The sequence below is a fragment of the Lutra lutra genome, chromosome 14, assembly GCF_902655055.1.
Source record: "Lutra lutra chromosome 14, mLutLut1.2, whole genome shotgun sequence".
NCBI lineage: Eukaryota > Metazoa > Chordata > Mammalia > Carnivora > Mustelidae > Lutra > Lutra lutra.
Genome location: NC_062291.1, coordinates 86,433,547 through 86,454,588, shown reverse-complemented (window position 1 = coordinate 86,454,588; position 21,042 = coordinate 86,433,547). Strand labels below are relative to the sequence as shown.

The window sequence follows — 21,042 nt, the reverse complement described above, 5'->3', positions numbered from 1 at the left end:
GAGAGGAGGAACCCTAGCTTCTGGCCTCCGTAGTGGACTCTGTGTCAGGTGTCACCACCCTCAACCTCCCAAGAAAGCGGGCCTCCCAAGAGGGCACACCACACCACACCACAATGTTACTGAAGGAGACTCTGGGCCTGGTGGAGCTGTTTTCTCTCTGATGGTCTGCAGGCCTTATTAATCTTGCTGTCCCGGCATTAATGATTCTGTATTCGGGGCTGGTGGATGCCCACACCTGCTCCTCCAGCAAAAGTGCACTTCTCTACTGAACTATGCAGCCTCACTTTGCCACTGTTTCTGGTAACTAGGACTCAATTAACCAGCGGTACACATTGCTAGTGCAAATGGTCTTTAGAAAAAAGACCAGACTATGGACTCTGAAAAACAACCTGAGGGTTTTGAAGGGGTGGGGGTGGGAGGTTGGGGGAGCCAGGTGGTGGGTATTGTGGAGGGCACGGACTGCATGGAGCACTGGGTGTGGTGCATAAACCATGAATTCTGTTACGCTGAAAAGAAAAAAAAAGGCGATTAGTCATAGAGATGCCCACAGTGTGTACAGAATGAAAGATTAGATGTGTGTGTGTGGAGAGACTCACCCTGAACTGCATTCTGAGTTCTAGTGATTTTACACCCGTATTCTGTGTATGCTTAGCTTGTGTACGAGCGCATGCATTAAAAATGCTTAATTCAGAGTGTTTAATTTTTTAAGAAGTAATCCATTTTCTTGCTGTGCAGATTGGGGAGAATACAGGGTGCTTTTTTATTGACATTTCAGGAAGTTGGCATCTTTTTTTCCTCCACATCCCTCTGGGGCATAGGGCGGAGGAACAGGTTTCCAGAGGTGGCCCAGGGCTGCGCTCCGTGGGCTTGTGCCCCCTCTTCTGGCTCGCAGTGTGTGCCAGGTGCGTTGTGAAGACGTCCCCAGTCTGGTTTCTACACTTCTGTCGAATTGTGGGGCCGTGACCCTCCTCCCTTCCCTGCGCCCTGCTCATCCAGCTGGGCCTCGGCACTTCTGGTAAAGGAGAGAGTCCGTGGGCCCCTGCCTCCTCACTGGGGCACCTCGTTTTTTCGACCCTGCCAGGGTTTCTGTTCCGTCATTGAGGCAGCACGATACATACTTTATATTTTAATTTATGTGTCTTATCAAGTGTCTTCTCATAGCCAACCGTGCTTCTGTTTCCAGTGTTCTCTGGTGAGGTTGCTATTCGATTGATATTCAATTATTGTTAAGTAACGGGGTCTTTGTGTATACTCGGGATTTTAATTTTGTTTATACGGCGCAAGTGTCTTCGTAGTTGGGTGGTAAATCTTTGTTTGCCTTTATGAAGGCTGACATAGCCTCTGCAGGAGGGAGTAAAAGGAACCGTGCAACACAATCCTACAGTTAAATGTCCCCGCAGGCTTCATTTTCCTCTGGTCTGGGCCAATCCATAATAACTGCACAATTTGCCACGTAAGTGTCAGGTCAATAGCGCATGCGGTCAGCTCTCTGTAATCCGCCGTAAATAGCAGAAAACAGGAATAATTTAATGCACTCAGCTGGTCAGGAGCCCCCAAGCAGGTAACCCCCACATCCCCTAGAGGAGCCCAGCTCTTACCCACCACCTACGTACCAGCATGACTCCCCCTTTCACCCGCCACTGGGTGTGGGGACCCAATTCCCCAACTGCCTGACCTACTTAAAGAGTGTCAGCTTGTCGCCACGGATGAGCACAAGTCTGCTGACTTAACGCGCAGGTGTCACTTGACGCAGCACAGAAATGGTTCCGAATGCACTTCCAGCGTTTGAGGGGTCATCCAGAAAGTATGGGTTCTAGCTCCGAGTCTCCCACCCATGCCTCTTTGCTTTCCTTTCTGGCCAGTCTGGTGTTACTCAGAAAAGAGCAGGGGAACGACACCGCTGTCAGCCTGCTGCGGTGTTATGGACGGGGAGCGTGAAGCCTGTGTATACAGTGATGTGGGCTTATTTTATATTTCCACTTTCTCTGTCAGCCCAGCTTGCGGGAGTAGACCAGTTTCACCCATTGTACTTGTGCTGACAGTCTGAGGATTATGTCCCGAGTAACCGGAGACCCACGTCCTCGGTCTCCCAGGGTGTTCTTATCTGCCTTGGCCAGGGTGCGGAGGGCTGCGTTCTTTGCAAACATCTTGGGGATGGTTAGTAGGATTACTGCAGCATTCGGGACAAGAAGGACTGGACGTACTCCGATAGACCAGAAGACCACACAGATGTCAAATTAGGGAGCCCTTCCATGTAAAGAAGAACCCTCAGAGAGCACCAGGGCTGGGGCAGCTGCTTCACGCGGAGAAGACGCCGGGGCAGTGGAGGATGCCCACCTCTCTCAGACAAGCCACGCCATGTGGCCACTGCGCTTGTTCCAGTAGGTGGGTTTCTTCCTCGTACACGCACTGGTGGAGCCATGGAGGGCAGTCATGCTGCTCTCCGCGGTGGGGGCCACTGAGCTTTGCAAGTGTCTTTTATGGTTTATTTTAAGAGGGGTATTGACAGTTCAGAAACTCTAGAGCGGGGTGTCTTGGATAGGACGAGTCTGGAAAACATCTCAGGTGTGGGAGAGCGAAGGCCACAGGAATGGTTGGTTGGAGAGAGGAAACCTCACGAGTACCTGAGCAGCGTCTGCAAACATCTGGAAGGATGTTTATCTCCTGCTTTGAGAGACTGTTTATTTTGTGTTGCTCAAGAGGGAAGAATTGGAATCAGTGGGTTGAGATCATGGGAAAGCAGTTTGGCTGAAATCAGTATTTCTGCAAGTGTGGTCTACATACCACCAGGGCTATGAGAGATTTTTTTTTTCCTTTGATTTTAAGAACTTTATTTCAAAGTAGCTTCAGATTTACAGAAAGGGTCCCCCCGAATATGATGGGGAGAATTCAGGTATACTGTCAGCGAAACGACCTACATAACGTTAGTGCACTGAGCGTGCTGTGAGATCAGCCCCGGTGAGGGGCTGCGACGACGCTGGACCCTCTCCTATCTCCCCTGTTTTCCCGTAACGGCCCTTCTCTAACCAGATTGAGTCCAGGGTCCACGCTGCATGTGGTTCTTGTGCTTCTCGGTCTCCTCCAATCTGTGGCACTAACCAGTGCTCATGACCTTGACACTTTTAATGGACGGTGGTCAGTTCTTTTGTGGAGCGTCACGCGGTCTGGGTTGTCTCACGTTTCCTGTGACTAATGAAGGCCACGCGTTTGGCGTGAGGACCGCAGAGGTGACGCTCCTCCTTCTCAGTGCTTCAGATCAGGGATTGGCAGTGCCTGTCCTTACTGCTGACGTCGACCTTGTCCCTCCACGAAGGTGATTTCAACCACTGTGAAGTCACCATCTTTCTCTTTGTAATTAATGAAAACCTTGGAGGAGATGCTTTGAGGCTGTGCCAATATCCTGTCTCTCCTTAAACTTTTGCTCAGTGATTTTTAGCATCTCCTGGTAAATCTTGTTTGAAATAACATTCACTGTGGCATTTACTTAATGGTGGTTTTGTGTTTTCCTCATTCCTTTCCACTTGTTAATTAGAATTCCGCTGAAAAGGAGAACAGGATCTCTTCCCCCGTGATGTTTTCGTTTGTTGATGTCCTGGTTAGACTCACAGGTATTTATTTTATTCTCTACATTATGATCCAGTGCTCTCATTACTTATTTTATTGCCTAAGTTGTTCTGGCTTTGGCTGTGGGAACTCCTTCAGGATGGCGTGCCTTCGTCTTTTTGACGTGGTCTCATGCTTTTTCAAAAAACTTATTTGGGGTGACACAAAGTGTCTCAGGCTCATCTCATGCTTTGCCTGTTCGAGACCTGATCCAGCCCCTCTCCATGGAACCTAGATTCCTTTAACAGGAGATGGTAGTTAGAAAGCACTGTCTACGTGCTAGGTATAGTCTTGCTACCAGTAGGATGCCACCAGTCACAGCAGACACAGCTAGAAAATGTACGTATTGGTGTGGGTGCGTATCCTAGTGTGTAAGTACTCGTACCTGTGCTTCATATCATGTGCATATCCACACAGCTGTGTTCCTCCGCCGTTGTCTGGATACGTACTGAGAACTGCATTCATGCTGACTTCAGTCCGGATCCAGCATCCCTGGGTTCTTTTTCTTTTCTTTTCTTTCTTTCTTTTTTTTTTTTTAAGGATTTATTTAGGAGGAGGAGGAGAGGGAGAGAGAGAATCTTAAGCACACTCCACACCCAACACAGAGTCCGATGTGGGGCTTGATCTCACGACCCTGAGATCATGACCTGAGCCAAAATCAGGACTTGGAAGCTCAGCCGACTGAGCCTCCCAGGTGCCCCACCATCAGCCTCCTCCCTTCCCTTACTTATAACTTGTCTCTTCAACAGAGAGAAACCTGGCTCTCTTTATTCACAGTGCATTTACTTATTTATTCAGTCCTAGTTTACCAGTAAAATCGTTTCAAAATTGCTAATCTCTGAGAACCAGATTTGTTAACTAGAGTCAGTATTTGCATACAGCTCTTTTTTGTCCTTAGACTTAAGAGTTTCTAGTGAAAATAGTATTTTCCAGAATTACTGAGGCTAGTTCTGCATTTCAGTGTGGCTCTGTTTATCTGTTTGTAGAATAGTTTCATTTGTTATAATTTGTGTTCCATTTGGGTCTGACGTCCTGGGTGATTTCAATTTGGTACTTCTTTTAGGGTATGTGAAGTGTTACTGCAGTTCTGAGACTAGAGCTTTGGAAGAATTTGCACCAAGTGTCTGCCCCCGCTGTATACCTGTCATCCCCCTTCCTTCTTACCTTTTCCCATCCACCATCCGTGGGAAAGCAGCATCTTTAGTTCCTGGCGTTTCCTTCCTGTCTTTCCTTTGTCCGGATAAACAGACGGGGCAGGTGTTCTCACCCCCTTACTTTTTTTTTCTCTTGTGAATAATTTATTTTATTTTCTTGCCAAAGATGTCGAAAACAAAATTAACACGAGACAAGGAAGGGAAGTGAGAAACTTCCAAGAAACTTGACAAGAAGGGAAAATTCCATCTCTGAAAATAACTCCAGTCAGTGATACATCTCTTAGCATTTACAGAAGTCCGTGATTAATTTTAAGTTTGGAGCCCTGAAAGCTGTATTTCTTTTTTTTTTTTTTAAATTTTTTAATTAACGTATAATGTATTAGCCCCAGGGGTACAGGTCTGTGAATTGCCAGGTGTGCACACTTCACAGCACTCACCGTAGCACATCCCTTCCCCAATGTCCATAACCCAACCACCCTCTCCCGACCGCCCTCCCCCCAGCACCCTCAGTTTGTTTTGTGAGATAGAGTGTCTTACTTTTTGTCTCCTTCCGGATCCCATCTTGTTTCATTTATTCTTTTCCTACCCCCCAAGCCCCGTGTTGCCTCTCAACTTCCTCATATCAGGGAGATCATATGAGACTGTCTTTTTTACACTGGACATTCTTTCCTGCTTTGTCGAAGATGAGTTGACCATAGAGTTGAGGGTCCATTTCTGGGCTCTCTATTCTGTTCCATTGATCTATGTGTCTGTTTTTGTGCCAGTACCATGCTGTCTTGATGATGACAGCTTTGTAATAGAGCTTGAAGTCCGGAATTGTGATGCCACCAACTTTGGCTTTCTTTTTCAGTATTTCTCTTATTCAATATTCAAGGTCTTTTCTGGTTCCATATAAATTTTAGGATTGTTTGTTCTATTTCTTTGGAAAAAAATTGATGGGATTTTGATAGGGATTGCATTAAATGTGTAGATTGCTTTAGGTAGCATAGACATTTGCACAATATTTGTTCTTCCAATCCATGAGCATGGAACATTTTTAAATTTCTTGTGTCTTCCTCAGTTTCTTTCATGAGTACTTTATAGTTTTCTGCATACATATTCTTTGCCTCTTTGGTTAGGTTTATTCCTAGGTATTTTATGGGTTTGGGTGCAATTATAAATGGGATTGACTCCTTAATTTCTTTTTCTTCTGTCTTGCTGTTGGTGTAGAGAAATGCAACGGATTTCTGTGCATTGATTTTATATCCTGACACTTTACTGAATTCCTGTACAAGTGGAGTGGAGTCTTTTGGGTTTTCCACATAAAATATCATGTCATCTGCAAAGAGTGAGAGTTTGACTTCTTCTTTGCCAATTTGGATGCCTTTAATTTCTTTTTGTTGTCTGATTGCTGAGGCTAGGACTTCTAGTACTATGTTGAATAGCAGTGGTGATAATGGACATCCCTGCCATGTTTTTGACCTTAGCGGAAAAGCTCTCAGTTTTTCTCCATTGAGAATGATATTCACGGTGGGTTTTTCATAGATGGTTTTGATGATATTGAGGTATGTACCCTCTATCCCTACACTTTGAAGAGTTTTGATCAGGAAAGGATTCTGTACTTTGTCAAATGCTTTTTTAGCATCTATTGAGAGTATCATATGGTTCTTGTTCTTTTTTTTTTTTTTTTTGGAGAGAGAGAGAGAGAGTGAGAGAGAGCATGAGAGGGGAGAAGGTCAGAGAGAGAAGCAGACTCCCCATGGAGCTGGGAGCCCAATGTGGGACTTGATCCTGGGACTCCAGGATCATGACCTGAGCTGAAGGCAGTCACCCAACCAATTAAACCACCCAGGCACCCTGTTGTTTTCTTCATTAATGTATTGTGTCACATTGATTGATTTGCGGATGTTGAACCAACCTTGCAGTCCTGGGATAAATCCCACGTGGTCGCGGTGAATAATCCTTTTAAAGTACTGTTGGATCCTATTGGCTTAGTACTTGGTGAGAATTTTTGCATCTGTGTTCATCCAGGATATTGGTCTGTAATTCTTTTTCTTGATGGGATCTTTGTCTGGTTTTGGAATCAAGGTAATGCTGGCCTCATAAAATGAGTTTGGAAGTTTTTCTTCCATTTCTATTTTTTGGAACAGTTTCAGGAGAATAGGAATTAGTTCTTCTTTAAATGTTTGGTAGAATTCCCCTGGGAAGCTGTCTGGCCCTGGGCTCTTGTTTGTTGGGAGGTTTTTGATGACTGTTTCAATCTCCTTACTGGTTATGGGTCTGTTCAGGTTTTCTATTTCTTCCTGGTTCAGTTGTGGTAGTTTATATGTCTCTAGGAATGTATCCATTTCTCCTGGATTGTCAAATTGGTGGCGTATAGTTGCTCATAATATGTTCTTATAATTGTTTGTACTTCTTTGGTGTTGGTGTGATCTCTCCTCTTTCATTCATGATCTTATTTATTTTGGTTCTTTCTCTTTTCTTTTTGATAAGTTTGGCCAGGGGTTTATCAATCTTATTAATTCTTTCAAAGAACCAGCTCCTAGTTTTGTTGATTTGTTCTATTGGGTTTTTTTTTTTTTTTTTTTTTTTTTTGGTTTCTATTTCATTGATTTCTGCTCTGATCTTTGTTATTTCTCTTCTCCTGCTGGGTTTAGGGTTTCTTTGTTGTTCTTTCTTCAGCTTCTTTAGGTGTAGGATTAGGTTGTGTATTTTGAGACCTTTCTTGTTTCGCGAGAAAGGCTTGTATTGGTATATATTTTCCTCTCAGGACACCTTTGCTGTGTCCCACAGATTTTGAACCGTTGTGTTTTCATTATCATTTGTTTCCATGAATTTTTAAAAATTCTTCTTTAATTTCCTGGTTGGCCCATTCATTCTTTAGTGGGATGCTCTTTAGCCTCCATGTATTTGGGTTCTTTCCAAATTTTCTCTTGTCATTAAGTTCTAACTTCAGAGCATTTTGGTCTGAAAATATGCAAGGAATGATCCTAATCTTTTGGTACCAGTTGAGATCTGATTTGTGACCCAGGATGTGATCTATTCTGGAGAATGTTCCATGTGCACTAGAGAAAAATGTGTATTCTTTTGCTTTGGGGTGGAATGTTCTGAATACATCTGTGATATCCACCTGGTCCAGTGTGTATTTAAGGCCTTTATTTCCTTGTTGATCTTTTGCTTGGATATTCTGTCCATTTCAGTGAGGGGAGTGTTAAAGTCCCCTACTATTATTGTATTATTGTTGATGTGTTTCTTTGATTTTGTTATTAATTGGTTTATGTAGTTGGCTGCTCCCATGTTAGGGGCATAGATATTTAAAATTGTTAGATCTTCTTGTTGGACAGACCATTTGAGTATGATACAGTGTCCTTCCTCATCTCTTATTATAGTCTTTGGCTTAAAATCTAATTGATCTGATATAAGGATTGCCACCCCAGCTTTCTTTTGATGTCCATTGGCATGGTAAAGTGTTTTCCACCCCCTCACTTCATTTTTTTATTTTTTATTTTTTAAAAGATTTTATTTATTTATTTGACAGAGAGGGATCACAAGTAGGCAGAGAGGCAGGCAGAGGGAGAGAGAGATGGGGCTGCAGGCTCCCTGCTGTGCAGCAAGCCCGATGTGGGGCTTCATACCAGGACCCTGAGATCATGACCTGAGCTGAAGGGAGGGGCTTAACCCACTGAGCCACCCAGGTGCCCCCACCCACTCACTTTAAATCTGGAGGAGTCTTTGGGTCTAAAATGAGTTTCTTGTAGACAGCGTATTGATGGGTTTTGTTTTTTTATCCATTCTGATACCCTGTGTCTTTTGATTGGGGCATTTAGCCCATTTACATTCAGGGTAACTATTGAGAGATATGAATTTAGTGCCATTGTATTGCCTGTAAGGTGACTACTAGTGTATATTGTCTCTGTCCCTTTCTGGTCTACTACTTTTAGGCTCTCTCTTTTGCTTAGAGGACCCTTTTCAATATTTCCTGTAGGGCTGGTTTTGGTGTTTGCAAATTCTTTTAGTTTTTGTTTGTCCTGGAAGCTTTTTATCTCTCCTTCTATTTTCAATGATAATCTAGCTGGATATAGTATTCTTGGCTGCATGTTTTTCTCGTTTAGTGCTCTGAATATATCATGCCAGTCCTTTCTGGCCTGCCAGGTCTCTGTGGATACGTCTGCTGCCAATCTAATATTTCTACCATTGTATGTTATAGACGTCTCGTCCTGGCCTGCTTTCAGGATTTTCTCTTTGTCACTAAGACTTGTAAATTTTACTATTAGATGACGGGGTGTGGACCTATTCTTATTGATTTTGAGGGGGTTTCTCTGCACCTCCTGGATTTTGATGCTTGTTCCCTTTGCCATATTAGGGAAATTCTCTCCAATACACCTTCTGTTCCCTTCTCTGTTTCTTCTTTTTCTTCTGGAATCCCAATTATTCTAATATTATTTCATCTTATGGTATCACTTATCTCTCGAATTCTCCCCTCATGGTCCAGTAGTTGTTTGTCTCTCTTTTGCTCAGCTTCATTTTCTCTTCTGCCTCATTTATCCTAGCAGTAAGAGCCTCCATTTTTTTATTGTACTTCATTAATAGCTTTTTTGATTTCAGCGTGGTTAGATTTTAGTTCTTTTATTTCTCCAGAAAGGGCTTTTATTTCTCCGGACATGGTTTCTCTAATAACTTCTATGCCTTTTTCGAGCCTAGCTAGCACCTTGAGAATCATCATTCTGAACTCTAGATTGGACATATTACCAATGTCCATATTGATTAGGTCCCTAGCCTTCAGTATACTGCCTCTTGTTCTCTTCTTTGTGGTGAGTTTTTCTGCCTTGTCATTTTATCCAGGTAAGAATAAAGGAGAGAATAAAATACTAAAAGGGTGGCAAAGACCCCAGGAAAATGTGTGTTAACCAAATCAGAAGAGACCCCAAATCGTGGGGGGAAGGAAGGGGGTAAAAAGAAGTTCAGAAAAAAAAAATTAAGAAAAAGAAAAAAATAAGAAAATATATATATTAGACTGGTGAGTAGAACAGAGCCACCCACTTAATTTTGGGAGTATTTTGGTCTCTTAGAAGAAACCACCTCCGAAAATTTTAAAGAAAGAAAAACTTTTGTATATATAGATATAGATACACATACACATAATAAGGGTAAACACAATGAAGGGATGGAATGTGACTATAAAGATGAAAAATTTAAAAAAAATTCTAAAAAAGGAGTTGATGAGTTGGTTGGGAAAAGAAAGAAAAAGAAAAGTGGAGAGAATTTGCTCAGGCTGGAGACTAGAATAAAGCCCTGTGCTAGATTTAGGGTATATTTGATCTATTAGAAGAAGTTGTATCCCACATTTTTTAAAGAAGCAAAAACCCTATGTGAATACAAAAAATAAAGTTAGATACAATGAAGGATAAAATAGGACTATAATAATGAAGTTTCAAAAAGATTTTTTTTAATGAAAGGTATTGTTAAGATAAACTAGTTAAAAAATGTTAAAAGAGGAAAGAGGAAAAGTTTAAACAATTAGAATAAGAAAAAAATTCAAAAAATTTAATTAACTTTGCAAGATGAGGGACTCGTGGGGAGAAAGCCATGAATTCCATGCTTTGCTTTCCCCTCCTCTTGAATTCTGCTCTTCTTGATCAGTGAGTTTGGTCTTGGCTGGATGTTCTTGCTGATCTTCTGGCCTGTTGTAGTGATTCTCAAGTGTCTTTGCCTGAAGGGGAATTGCACCGCACTTGCCCTGGGCTGGGCTAAGTAATCCGCTGGGGTTCGCTCTCAGAGCTTTTCTTCCCTGAACGCTCTCTGTAGAGTTCCGGAGGACGGGAATGAAAATGGCGGCCTCCCAGTCTCCGGCCTGGAGGAGCAGAAAGCTCAGGGCCCTGCTCCTCAGTGCACCCTTGGAGAAAAGCGCTCAGTCAATCCTGTCTCCCTGGCCTCTGGCCGTGCTCTGAGCTCCCCCAGCCTGTGACCTGTGTCTCTGTCTCTGGCACACAGCCCCGTCTGGAGTCTCCAAACCCAGCAGATCCCTGCTGCTCTTGCATGGGGGTGTCCCCGGATCCACCACTTGTGGGGTCCCTGCTCAAAGAGCAGTGGCCTGACTGTGCCACGGATCAGAGTTCAAGGTAAGCCCGAGCTGAGAGCTCACTCCTCGGCTCCGTCTCTGTAGCCGGCTTCCCCGCTCTAATACCTGCGAGCTCTGTGGCACTCAGATATCCCCCATCCTTCTGTGACCCCACAGGACCTGAGGCCATGCTGTCCCCGCGTGGGCTTCACCCCGGTTTAGCCTCTGGAGTGACGTCCCTTCGTGGAGCGGACTTTTAAAAGTCCTGATTTTGTGCTCCGTTGCTCCGCCGCTTGCCGGGAGCCGGCCCCTCCCCACCCGGTCTATCTTCCGTCGCTTTGGATTCACTTCTCCGCTGGTCCTCCCTTTCAGAAAGTGGTCGATTTTCTGTTTCTAGAATTGCTGCTCTCCTCCTCTTCGATGTCCTGTTGGATTTGTAGGTGTTCCGAATGGTTTGATAACTATGTATCTGATCTCCTGCGACCTGATGCCATCTCAGCCGCTACTTCTCCACCATCTTGACTCCTCCCCATTGTTAAAGCCGAAAGCTGTGTTTCTAATGCAAATTAAAGAACTGGGGAACTTGGCTGAATGTTAGGAGTCTTGGTCTTCCTTAGGATTCCGGGGTGTCAATCTGTGGGGAAGTGATCCAGGATTCTCTGAGGTAAATGTGAAAATCCGGAAATCGCTGGCCGCAGTGTTCCGACATCAACTGGCAGATGCTCAGACTGGTGGTCTTGGGGACCGGAGGCTCCGCCGGACTCCCGCTTCCGCCCCAGCAGGTGTCTGGCACCTCCGGCCCAGGCAGAAGCTCATCCCCCTTCTTGCATTCTCTTCTTCTTCTGCACTTTGTCCCGTCACTGTAAGTCTTGGGAATCACCACAAGCGGGTCCGCACAGGTCTTCACAGCTGCCTGGAGCCACGCTGCTGAGCTGCACCGCACTTCTCCAGCTGCTTCTCCAGCTGCTTCTCCAGCTGCTTCTCCAGCTGCTCTTGTGCCTGTGCCTACTGAGGTGGTTTCCAGGATCTTCCAGCTTAACCAGGGCTACAGTGAATAACCCTGTGCAGCCTTTTTTCCCATATTGTTGTAGGTGTGCCTATTGGGTAAGTTCCTATAGGTGTAATTTCTGGGTTAAAAAGTCTGTTTATAGCTTTTGTTAAGTAGCACCAGTTTCCTGCACAATTTGCAGGGCAGGATAGCCCGTTTCCCTACAGCCTCCAACAGAGTCCGCGTCCCATCTCGGCCATGGCTGGTCTGATAGATGTGGAGTGACATGTGGGGTCTTCTCGTTTGCTCTCCTCTAAGTGTGAGTGAGCTTGGACTTGTAAACTTCTTGTTAATTGTCTCTTCACGGCTTTTTTCCATGTTTCTTTTGTGTGTTTGGTTCTTTGTCCCTCATTTTCTAGGAGAGTTTCATATATTAAGGGGAGTGGCTCTTTTCCTGTGGTATAGGTTGTAAATACTTCCTCCAGTTTGTCAGTTATATTCTGTGCAGTTGAGGGCACCATTTGCTTTGTTTTGTTTCGTTTTGCCCTGTAGACATTTTTATTTTTATGTAGTCAAATTCCTCAGTGTTTATTTCATTGCTTCTGGGTATGGAGTCACAGTGAGAAAGTCTGTCTGTACCAACAGCTCGCCCCTGTTTTCTTCTAGGAATTCTGTGGTTTCATTTTCTTACATTTTTAGGCCCTTAGTCCACCTGAGGTTCATTCGTACATAGGATACAAAACACACATCTGATTTCATCTTTTTTCAAATGGCTACCCTGTTGTCCTGGCACCATGGATTAAAAGGCCCATCTTTATCCCAGTGACTTGTGATGGCAGAGTTCTGTGTACATTCAGGCTTACTTTTGCACTTCGTATTCAGTCCCATTTGTCTGTCACCGGCTCCACCCTTTTTAAAAGTAGAGTCTTTATATACGGTTTTGTGTCCAGTAGTTTTAATTTTATTTTTTCATTTTTATTGATAAAAATATTACTCTAATGAATTTTTCTCTGATTACTGCTTTAAAGGCATCCCATAGATTCTGATTTTCCCCTCAGGTTTTCTTGGGCATTCTTTTTTTTTTTTTTTAAAGATTTTATTTATTTGACAGACAGAGACCACAAGTAGGCAGGAGGCAGCAGAGAGCGGGGGGGGAAGCAGGCTCCCTGCTGAGCAGAGAGCCCAGTGCGGGGCTCGATCCCAGGACCCTGGGATCATGACCTGAGCCAAAGGCAGAGACTTCACACCCACTGAACCACCCAGGTGCCCCTTTCTTGGCCATTCTTGTGTGTTTGTTTTTCCATATGACCCTTATTACCAACCCATGTAAGTCTACACCGTAGTCCGTTGGTGTTTTTACTGGCATTACATTGACTTGATAAATTAACTTAGGGGCAACTGTCCTCTTTCTAATGTTCAGTCATCCTAACCAACAATAGGAGATGCTTTTTCATTTGTTCATTTCTACTTTCATGTCTTGCAAGAATGTTTTACATTCCCCTTATACAGGTTGAGTGCAGTTCCTATTAAACTTATTCCTAAACATTTAGTCTTCCTTGTTATAATGATCTGAAATGGGATGTTCTCTAACTACTTATTATTTTATATTTCAAGGCAATTTTTGTATATTAACTTTGTGTCCTACTAGTCAATTGATTCTTTCATTGTTTGGGTTAGTTTTATCATTGATTCTCTGGGGGTTTCCAGATATATATTATGATATCTGCAAATAGTGATAGTTTTACTTCCTTGCCCATTCTTATGCCTCCACTTGATTTATCTTTCGTAATTATTTAGGGTAATGTAATGCCTCTAGGGTAGGGTGGTGGTAAGCAGAAATGGAGACTGGACATCCTTGCCTTGATTTTAGTGGAAATGCCACTAGTCTTTTCCCATTAAATAAGATATTCTCATTAGAAATAAAGCATGTATATTTTATCATGTTAATAATATAACTCTCAATTTCTGTTTCCTGTAAATTTTATAAATGGGTTTTAAGTTTTGCCAAAGCATTTTTCAGTATTTGGGTAGATCATCATACATCTTTTTCTTAGGTTTATTAATACGAGGAATGAAAACGGATTTCCTAATATTGAACCCAACTTTCATTTCTGGAAAAAATCCTACTTGGTCATGGTATGTGGCTTCTTCCTGTGGTGTTAGATTCTGTTTGTTAAAGTTTTATTTAATATTTGTGCATTGATATTCATGAGGGATACTGGTCATGGTTTTCTTTCTTTGTTCTTCTTTACCTGGTGTATCAGTATTACTCTTGCTTCGTAAAAGGACTTGGGGACTTGTCCATCCCCGTCAGTGCTCTGGAGAGGTTTATGTAGAACACTGGAACTCTCTGGTCTTCAGCCTTTGCTAGAACCCCCTGTGAAGCTCTCTGGCCTGGTGCTCCTTGGGGAACTTTGTCTTCTCTGACTTTCATTGGTTTGGCTCTCTGACCGCAGTGGGGTCAGTCTCGGTCATGGCTGTCTGAGCTTCCTTGGGGAGCTGTCCCTGCCAGCAACGTGTTCGAGTCTGTTGCATGGAGGTCTACAAAGGAGTCTCTTCAGATTTTTAAAATTTCTTGTTTCACTGGTCACTTACCCTGTGTCATTTCTTATTCTCCGTATTTGTTCTTTCTCCCCTTTTTTCTTGATCAAATAGCTGGTAGATTGTCTACTTTGTTAATTCCCATCCCCCAGCCCTGCAAAAAACCATAAAACAGAATTAATTACTAGTTAGCTTTGCTGTTTTTAGTAGAAAACCTCCCCTCATTAGTCAGCTTTTCCCTCCATTGTTTTTTCCTTACATTTTGTTTTGGGGTACTAACAAGCTAAGGCATGTTGGTTGATTAATGTCATTTTTTTCATTTTTATTGATAAACATATTATTATGAATTTTTCTCTGATTACTGCTTTAAATGCATCCCATAGATTCTGTGTTTTCTGTGTAATTATTTTGATGAAGTCCCAAAAGTTTATTTTCGCTTTTGTTTCCTTTGCCTTTGGAGACATATCTTGAAAGAAGTTGCTGTGGCTGATATCGAAGAGGTTACTGCCTATGTTCTCCTCTAGGATTCTGATGGATTCCTGTCTCACGTTGAGGTCTTTTATCCATTTTGAGTTTATCTTTGTGTACGGTGTAAGAGAACAGTCGAGTTTCATTCTTCTACATACAGCTGTCCAGATTTCCCAGCACCATTTATTGAAGAGACTGTCTTTTTTCCACTGTATATTTTTTCCTGTTTTGTCGAAGATTAACTGACCATAGAGTTGAGGGTCCATATCTGGGCTCCCTACTCTGTTCCACTGGTCTGTGTGTCTGTTTTTATGCCAGTACCATGCTGTCTTGGTGATCACAGCTTTGTAGTAAAGCTTGAAATCAGGTAACGTGATGCCCTCAGTTTTATTTTTGTTTTTCAACATTTCTTTAGCGATTCGGGGTCTCTTCTGATTCCATATAAATTTTTGGATTATTTGCTCCAGCTCTTTGAAGAATACCAGTGGAATTTTGATTGGAATAGCATTAAAAGTATAGATTGCTCTAGGCAGTATAGACATTTTAACAATGTTTATTCTTCCGATCCAAGAGCATGGAATGGTCTTCCATCTTTTTGTGTCTTCTTCAATTTCTTTCATGAGTGTTCTATAGTTCCTCGAGTACAGATCCTTTACCTCTTTGGTTAGGTTTATTCCCAGGTATCTTATGGTTCTTGGTGCTATAGTAAATGGAATCGATTCTCTAATTTCCCTTTCTGTGTTTTCCTTGTTAGTGTATAAGAAAGCCACTGATTTCTGTACATTGACTTTGTATCCTGCCACGTTACTGAATTGCTGTATGAGTTCTAGTAATTTGGGGGTGGAGTCTTTTGAGTTTTCCATATAAAGAATCATGTCATCTGCAAAGAGAGAGAGTTTGACTTCTTCATTGCCAATTTGGATACCTTTTATTTCTCTTTGTTGTCTGATTGCTGTTGCTAGGACTTCTAATACTGTGTTGAACAAGAGTGGTGAGAGTGGGCATCCTTGTCTGTGTAATTATTTTTAAAAATTCTATACTTTTAGTTTGTATTTATTAGTCTTTCACTAAATGTCAACAATAGATTTTTTAAATATCCAAGTGGAAATGACTTTCTGGGTTTTTTTGTTGTTTTTTATAATGTATACTTTTATTGCATTGTGATCAGAAAGCTTTTGGAGTATTTCTACATTATGGAAATGGTTGATGTTTTCTTTGTGACCTAATATATGACCATTTGTAGGGAATGTGCTATAGATTCTTGAGAAAAATGTGTTTTCTATATTATCAGGGTATGGACTTTACTGTATGTTATAAGCTCTGCCTTGGTTGTTGCTGTTGCTTCTGTCTGTCTTCATACTTCTTCCTCGTGCACTTGCTCTGCCTTGAATGGAGATGGTGTATTTGAGCTCCTGTTTTCCGTCCATGCCTACGTGCCTCTCCTTGCATATCCTGTCACCTTTGCTTTGTAAAGGTGGTGGTTTTTTTTTGTTTTGTTTTTTAGATTTTATTTATTTGAGAGAAAGAAAGAGGGAAAGCATAGAGGGAGAGGGAGAAGCAGATTCCCCACTGAGCAGGGAGCCTGACGTGGGGCTTCATCACAGGACCCTGAGATCACAGACTGAGCCACACGGGCCCCCCCAAGGTGGTGGTTGTGTGACTTCGTTGTATAGATGTTCATGAGTATTACTGTCTTCATTGCAAACTGTGGCTTTAATATTAAATATATCCGCTTGTATTTAACCCTTTGGGACTTGAATTCTACTTGCCTATGTCTCTCTTTTTGTTTAATTTACCTTCATTCATTCTTTTGCTCTTTGGCCATTCTGAAGGACTTTATTTTAGGTGTCCCTCTTGTATACAGGGTTCATTTGGGTCTTGTTCTGTGAGCCCAATTAAAAACCTTTTTCTTTAATAGGTAAATTAAGGCCATTAATATTTATTGACATGACTGATGATTTGCTTGCAACTCTATCCAAATATTTTATAATGTGCATATTTTGTTTTGTTGTATTTGCAATTCCTTTATAAGATCTGTATTCTTGGGGCGCCTGGGTGGCTCAGTGGGTTGAGCCGCTGCCTTCGGCTCGGGTCATGATCTCGGGGTCCTGGGATCGAGTCCCACGTCGGGCTCTCTGCTCATCGGGGAGCCTGCTTCCTCCTCTCTCTCTCTCTCTCTCTCTTTCTCTTTGCCTGCCTCTCTGCCTGCTTGTGATCTCTCTCTGTGAAATAAATAAAATCTTTAAAAAAAAAAAAAGATCTGTATTCTTTGCTTTTATATTTTTGATTTTGGATTTAGAGAGATTTGTATTTTCTAGTCATTACCTATGTATATAAACCTATTTCTATGTCCTTAGTAACCTGTTTTGTTGAACTCTTTATTGTCTGATTTGGTTTTTTCTCACATTCTTCAGTACACACCTGTTGCTTATGCGGTAATTACCTGTGCATTACTCAAAGTTTTTGCTCTTTACCTCTTCCTTCAACTCACATTTTTTAGTTGAATTACTTATGTTTTGTCACTGTGTGTCATATTTGCACATGGGTCTTTCAGCTTCATTGCACCTTTATTCTGGCCTAACATGTACATCTAAGTATTTTTACGTGTGTCTCCTAAATCCTTCTGCTGTAGCTCCCAGTCATCACCCGGGCAAGTGAAGCTTACCCTCCCATAGAGTCCTCAAGAAAGGTTGACTGGGCGTCCTCCTCTCCAAATTCATGCTGTTAAAGACTGCATTTCTGTGGGCTTGGTAATTGAAGGATGGCTGGCTGGATTTAAAAGTCTTGGTTCATACTTTAATTGAATTTAAAAAAATGTTGCTGCCTCGTTGGGGTGCATGTGTGTTGGTTTTGAGAAGTCGCCTGCCAGCTGGCTTCCTCTGCAGAGTCATTGGTTATTGCCCTCCGGCCCTGAGGACTTTGTCCTTTCCTTTGAAATTCCTTGTTTCATTGGGAGGCATCTCAAAGTTGATGCTTCTGAGTCATTTTTCCCAGGTACCCTGTGAGCCCTTTCCTTTGAAGATTTGGGCCTTTTTCTATTCTGGGAATTTTCTTACAGAGTTAAATGTTAGCTTTGCTGTATTGTTTTGCTTTCCTCCCCTTTTCCAGTCCTTCTATCGCTGTCCTCCTCTTGGTTGTGAGCCTGTCTTTCCTCAATGCCCTTTGTTAATTTTGTTTGAATTTATTCTTCTTGGATGCTCTGTAATCAATTCCTTACTTCTGAGGTAATTTTATTTTCCTTCCATTACTATCCCGAGTCCACTTACCAATCCCTTGCTCTCTCCGTTTTTGTCCTTTTCTGTTTTTAATTCTGCATTTCTACTTCAGGGTGGTTTTTCATATCCTCAAATGTTTGAATATGCTTAATTATGTTTTGGGAGTGTAAATTCCAATTTTCTTTTGACTTGCGGTGGTTTTCAGGAGGACGTTTCTCTGGTAAAAGATCGCAAGTCTGGTGGCAGCCTCTTCATTTGGTGTGGCCAAGTGCAGATGACGCTGTGGTAGCTGTTAGCCAGCTGCTTGGCTTTGGTGAGGACGGGCCGGGGTGAATCTGATGCTATTTCCTCTTTACTCCTACAACCGCATGCTTTTCCTCTTCCTCTTTTAGCTTCACCACTCAGTTGCCAAAAGGTGCTTCTCCCTTCCCCTTTTGCCTGTTGTCTTCCTGGGAATGCCTCTGTAAATGGTGTCTGTCCCCTTAACGCTGCGTGTGGGCTGACGCAGGCGCTCGGGCACGTCAGAACGTCTTCATGTTCATGTGGACTTTTCATCCTTCTCGGTGCTCCTCTCTGTCCTGCGGTCTTTCCTTCTGCCCTGGCTCCCTGGAGCTTATGACAGCACGTGTGAGGTGGGGGCCTAGGTGGCCCCCACCAGGACCCGGTGGCTTTTCTCCTACCCTTTTCTTCATATTTCACGTTCTCTGGCTTCATTATGCCTGGTGTGTGGTTTGATGTAGAATTTGTAGTTTCATTTGGGGAACCATAAGGAAGTCAGTGACTGTGTAGCCAGTCTTGTCTTCAGCCATCCAGAGGTCAAGCACTCACCCAAGAAATTCTTCTCAGTGGGCTGAGGGGCTCAGAGTTCAGCATTTTCTGGTTTAATTTCAAAATTTCCCTTAATCTTTTAAGACATGTTAGAGAACAGTAAACCCATGATATAAGGCTCCTGTATTGAATAAATCCATTGAGTTTAAAAAAAAAAAGTCAGTTTAGAAAACACAAGTAATAGTACAGATAAACAAATTGGGTGGAAACCATGATGATGGTTTGCAAGAGACTAGAGAAGCAGAGTGAGCCGGTGTAAGGGCTTTGTTTTCTGACCTGGTGGGAGCTGTCCAGCAGCAGAGTCTGCAGGCTGGACCTGGGGATAAGGGATGGACTTCACCACCCTTTGCAGAACTCTTCCTGGTTCTCAACTTTGTGTTGCTGAACACAAAGTTGTGCACAAAATGCACGAAGTCTTGGGATTTTGAGAGTGAATATTTTTTTTCCTTTAGTGTTAGAGGATTGCTTTTGTACTTTATCTTTTTTAGTTCATGGGGAAGCAAAACCCAAATGCTAACTTTCCCGGAGGTTGTCAGTTACAGAGCATGCGCGCAACCTGAAAATAAGTAAAATTAATTTGCTCTTCAGTGTCAGTGGAACAAAGAATTATCCTCCTGTGAATCATTCATATTGGATTAGGAAAGTATGGAACTCGGAACTAGGCAAAATGTGTTAAAGCATGTAACTAGTTTCCAGATCAAAATGGATAATAGATTTTGTATATTTTCAATATCAATAAACCAGTCACAAGTGTTTATTACAAGAGTTTTGACCAAAATTGTTTAAAATGTCTATTTTAAATCCATAAAGCCAAGTAAACACCAAACAGTGCTAGAAATAATGAAGTTAAATGTAATCGATGGAACGTGTTCCTGAAAGACGATGTTTAAAATCACCCCTCAGACGCCCTGGAAGCCCTGCAGCTGCGCAGGGGTCTGTGTTTGCCACCGAAGTCCGCAGAAGGCCGAGCCAGTTAGCGCCCCGCGCTCCCGGAGCCGCCTCAAGTGACGCTTCATGTCTTTCAGAAACGGGCATGCAGGAGAGGAGAAGCGGCTGGGCCGGAGTGGGCCTGCCCCCCCACACACCTCAGCGCCCCGGTGTCCTGGAGTGGTGAGGGGCGGCCACGTGTCGGGGTAGGTTCCCGTTCCCACCAAGCCAGCTATGACCCATTTAAATATTTTAATAAAAAGTGTAAATAGTCCCTGTTCTGATGCGTCTGCGGCTCTGATTTGTTGACTAGATTCCTCACAACGGTGGAGGGAGCTCGGCCCAGCCTTGCCCGAGATGTATTGCGGGGGAGTCTGTAAGTGCATTAACCTTCTTGTGTGACATAAAAGACAGACTTGTTCGTAAATATTAGATCCATAAAACAAAGTTAATAAAAATGGCAATTACATTTCTAAGGAATGAGGGATATAAATAAAAAGGTGCAGATTGATTTAAGCCTTTCTTGGCATTCTGCTGGGGTGCAGACTGATTTGTTTCCAGCTTCAGATTGGAAATAGAAATGAAAATGCACTTAAAATCTTTTCTCAACACAGGGTTCAGGGAAGGGAACAGGCCACTGGATACAGTTAATAGAGATCATTTGAGGGCATCTTGGAGCGAAGCCCTGACCTCAGTTAATTATAAAAATAGGAATAGGAATGGATGTTGTTTTCTCCTTTCCCTGGTTAAACTTTCTTTGGTGTTCCCATAAACTTCACAGAAACTGCAGATTTCAGGAGGAGAAATGCAGTTTTCACACCGTTAATTCAACATAAAGAGGTCTACAATGGCTGGAGTCAGAATATCAGTCTCCTTTGTTGGGCAGAGTACCGTAAAGTACACACAGGCATAATAGTACGATTGTTATTAATTTTGCACTTATTCTAAGAACAAGTTAATGTCCTTGGTAACCTCTGTAATTTTTTTTTATTTTAGACTTAGAATGTTAATATTGGAATAAAATAGAATTACATTTAATTGCCACATAGAAACCAGGAGGTGTGGTGTGTGTGTGTGTGTGTGTGTGTGTGTGTGTGTTTAGAAACTGGGGTGCGTATCTTTGTACACGTGAGTGTTTCTTAGATTTCCCTCTACAGGGTTTAGAGAATTGTATTGCTCTGTTTTGGTCAGCAAAAGATTGGGTTGATCCATCCTAAGATTTTGAATGGGCGTACCGCAGGCTGCCGGGTTTTACATGTTTTACAGTGAGAGGCACGGATT

The 21,042-nt window shown here is 42.6% G+C and overlaps 1 protein-coding gene across 5 annotated transcripts in view; it reads left to right on the top strand.

Annotated features, from left to right (window-relative positions):
- C14H10orf143 (chromosome 14 C10orf143 homolog) overlaps nucleotides 1-21,042 on the top strand; it is a 44,345-nt gene that overhangs the window by 10,822 nt on the left and 12,481 nt on the right. Inside the window, exons 2-3 of one of the 5 annotated variants that reach the window (XM_047702193.1) lie at nucleotides 19,860-19,967; nucleotides 20,075-20,137. The exons of 1 other annotated variant lie outside the window; for it this stretch is intronic. In XM_047702193.1, coding sequence (XP_047558149.1) covers nucleotides 19,860-19,967; nucleotides 20,075-20,137 — 171 coding nt within the window. Of the gene's footprint in view, nucleotides 1-19,737; nucleotides 19,968-20,074; nucleotides 20,138-21,042 lie in introns of those variants that run through there. 3 more of the 5 variants (XM_047702191.1, XM_047702189.1, XM_047702192.1) reach the window with 3 other exon arrangements.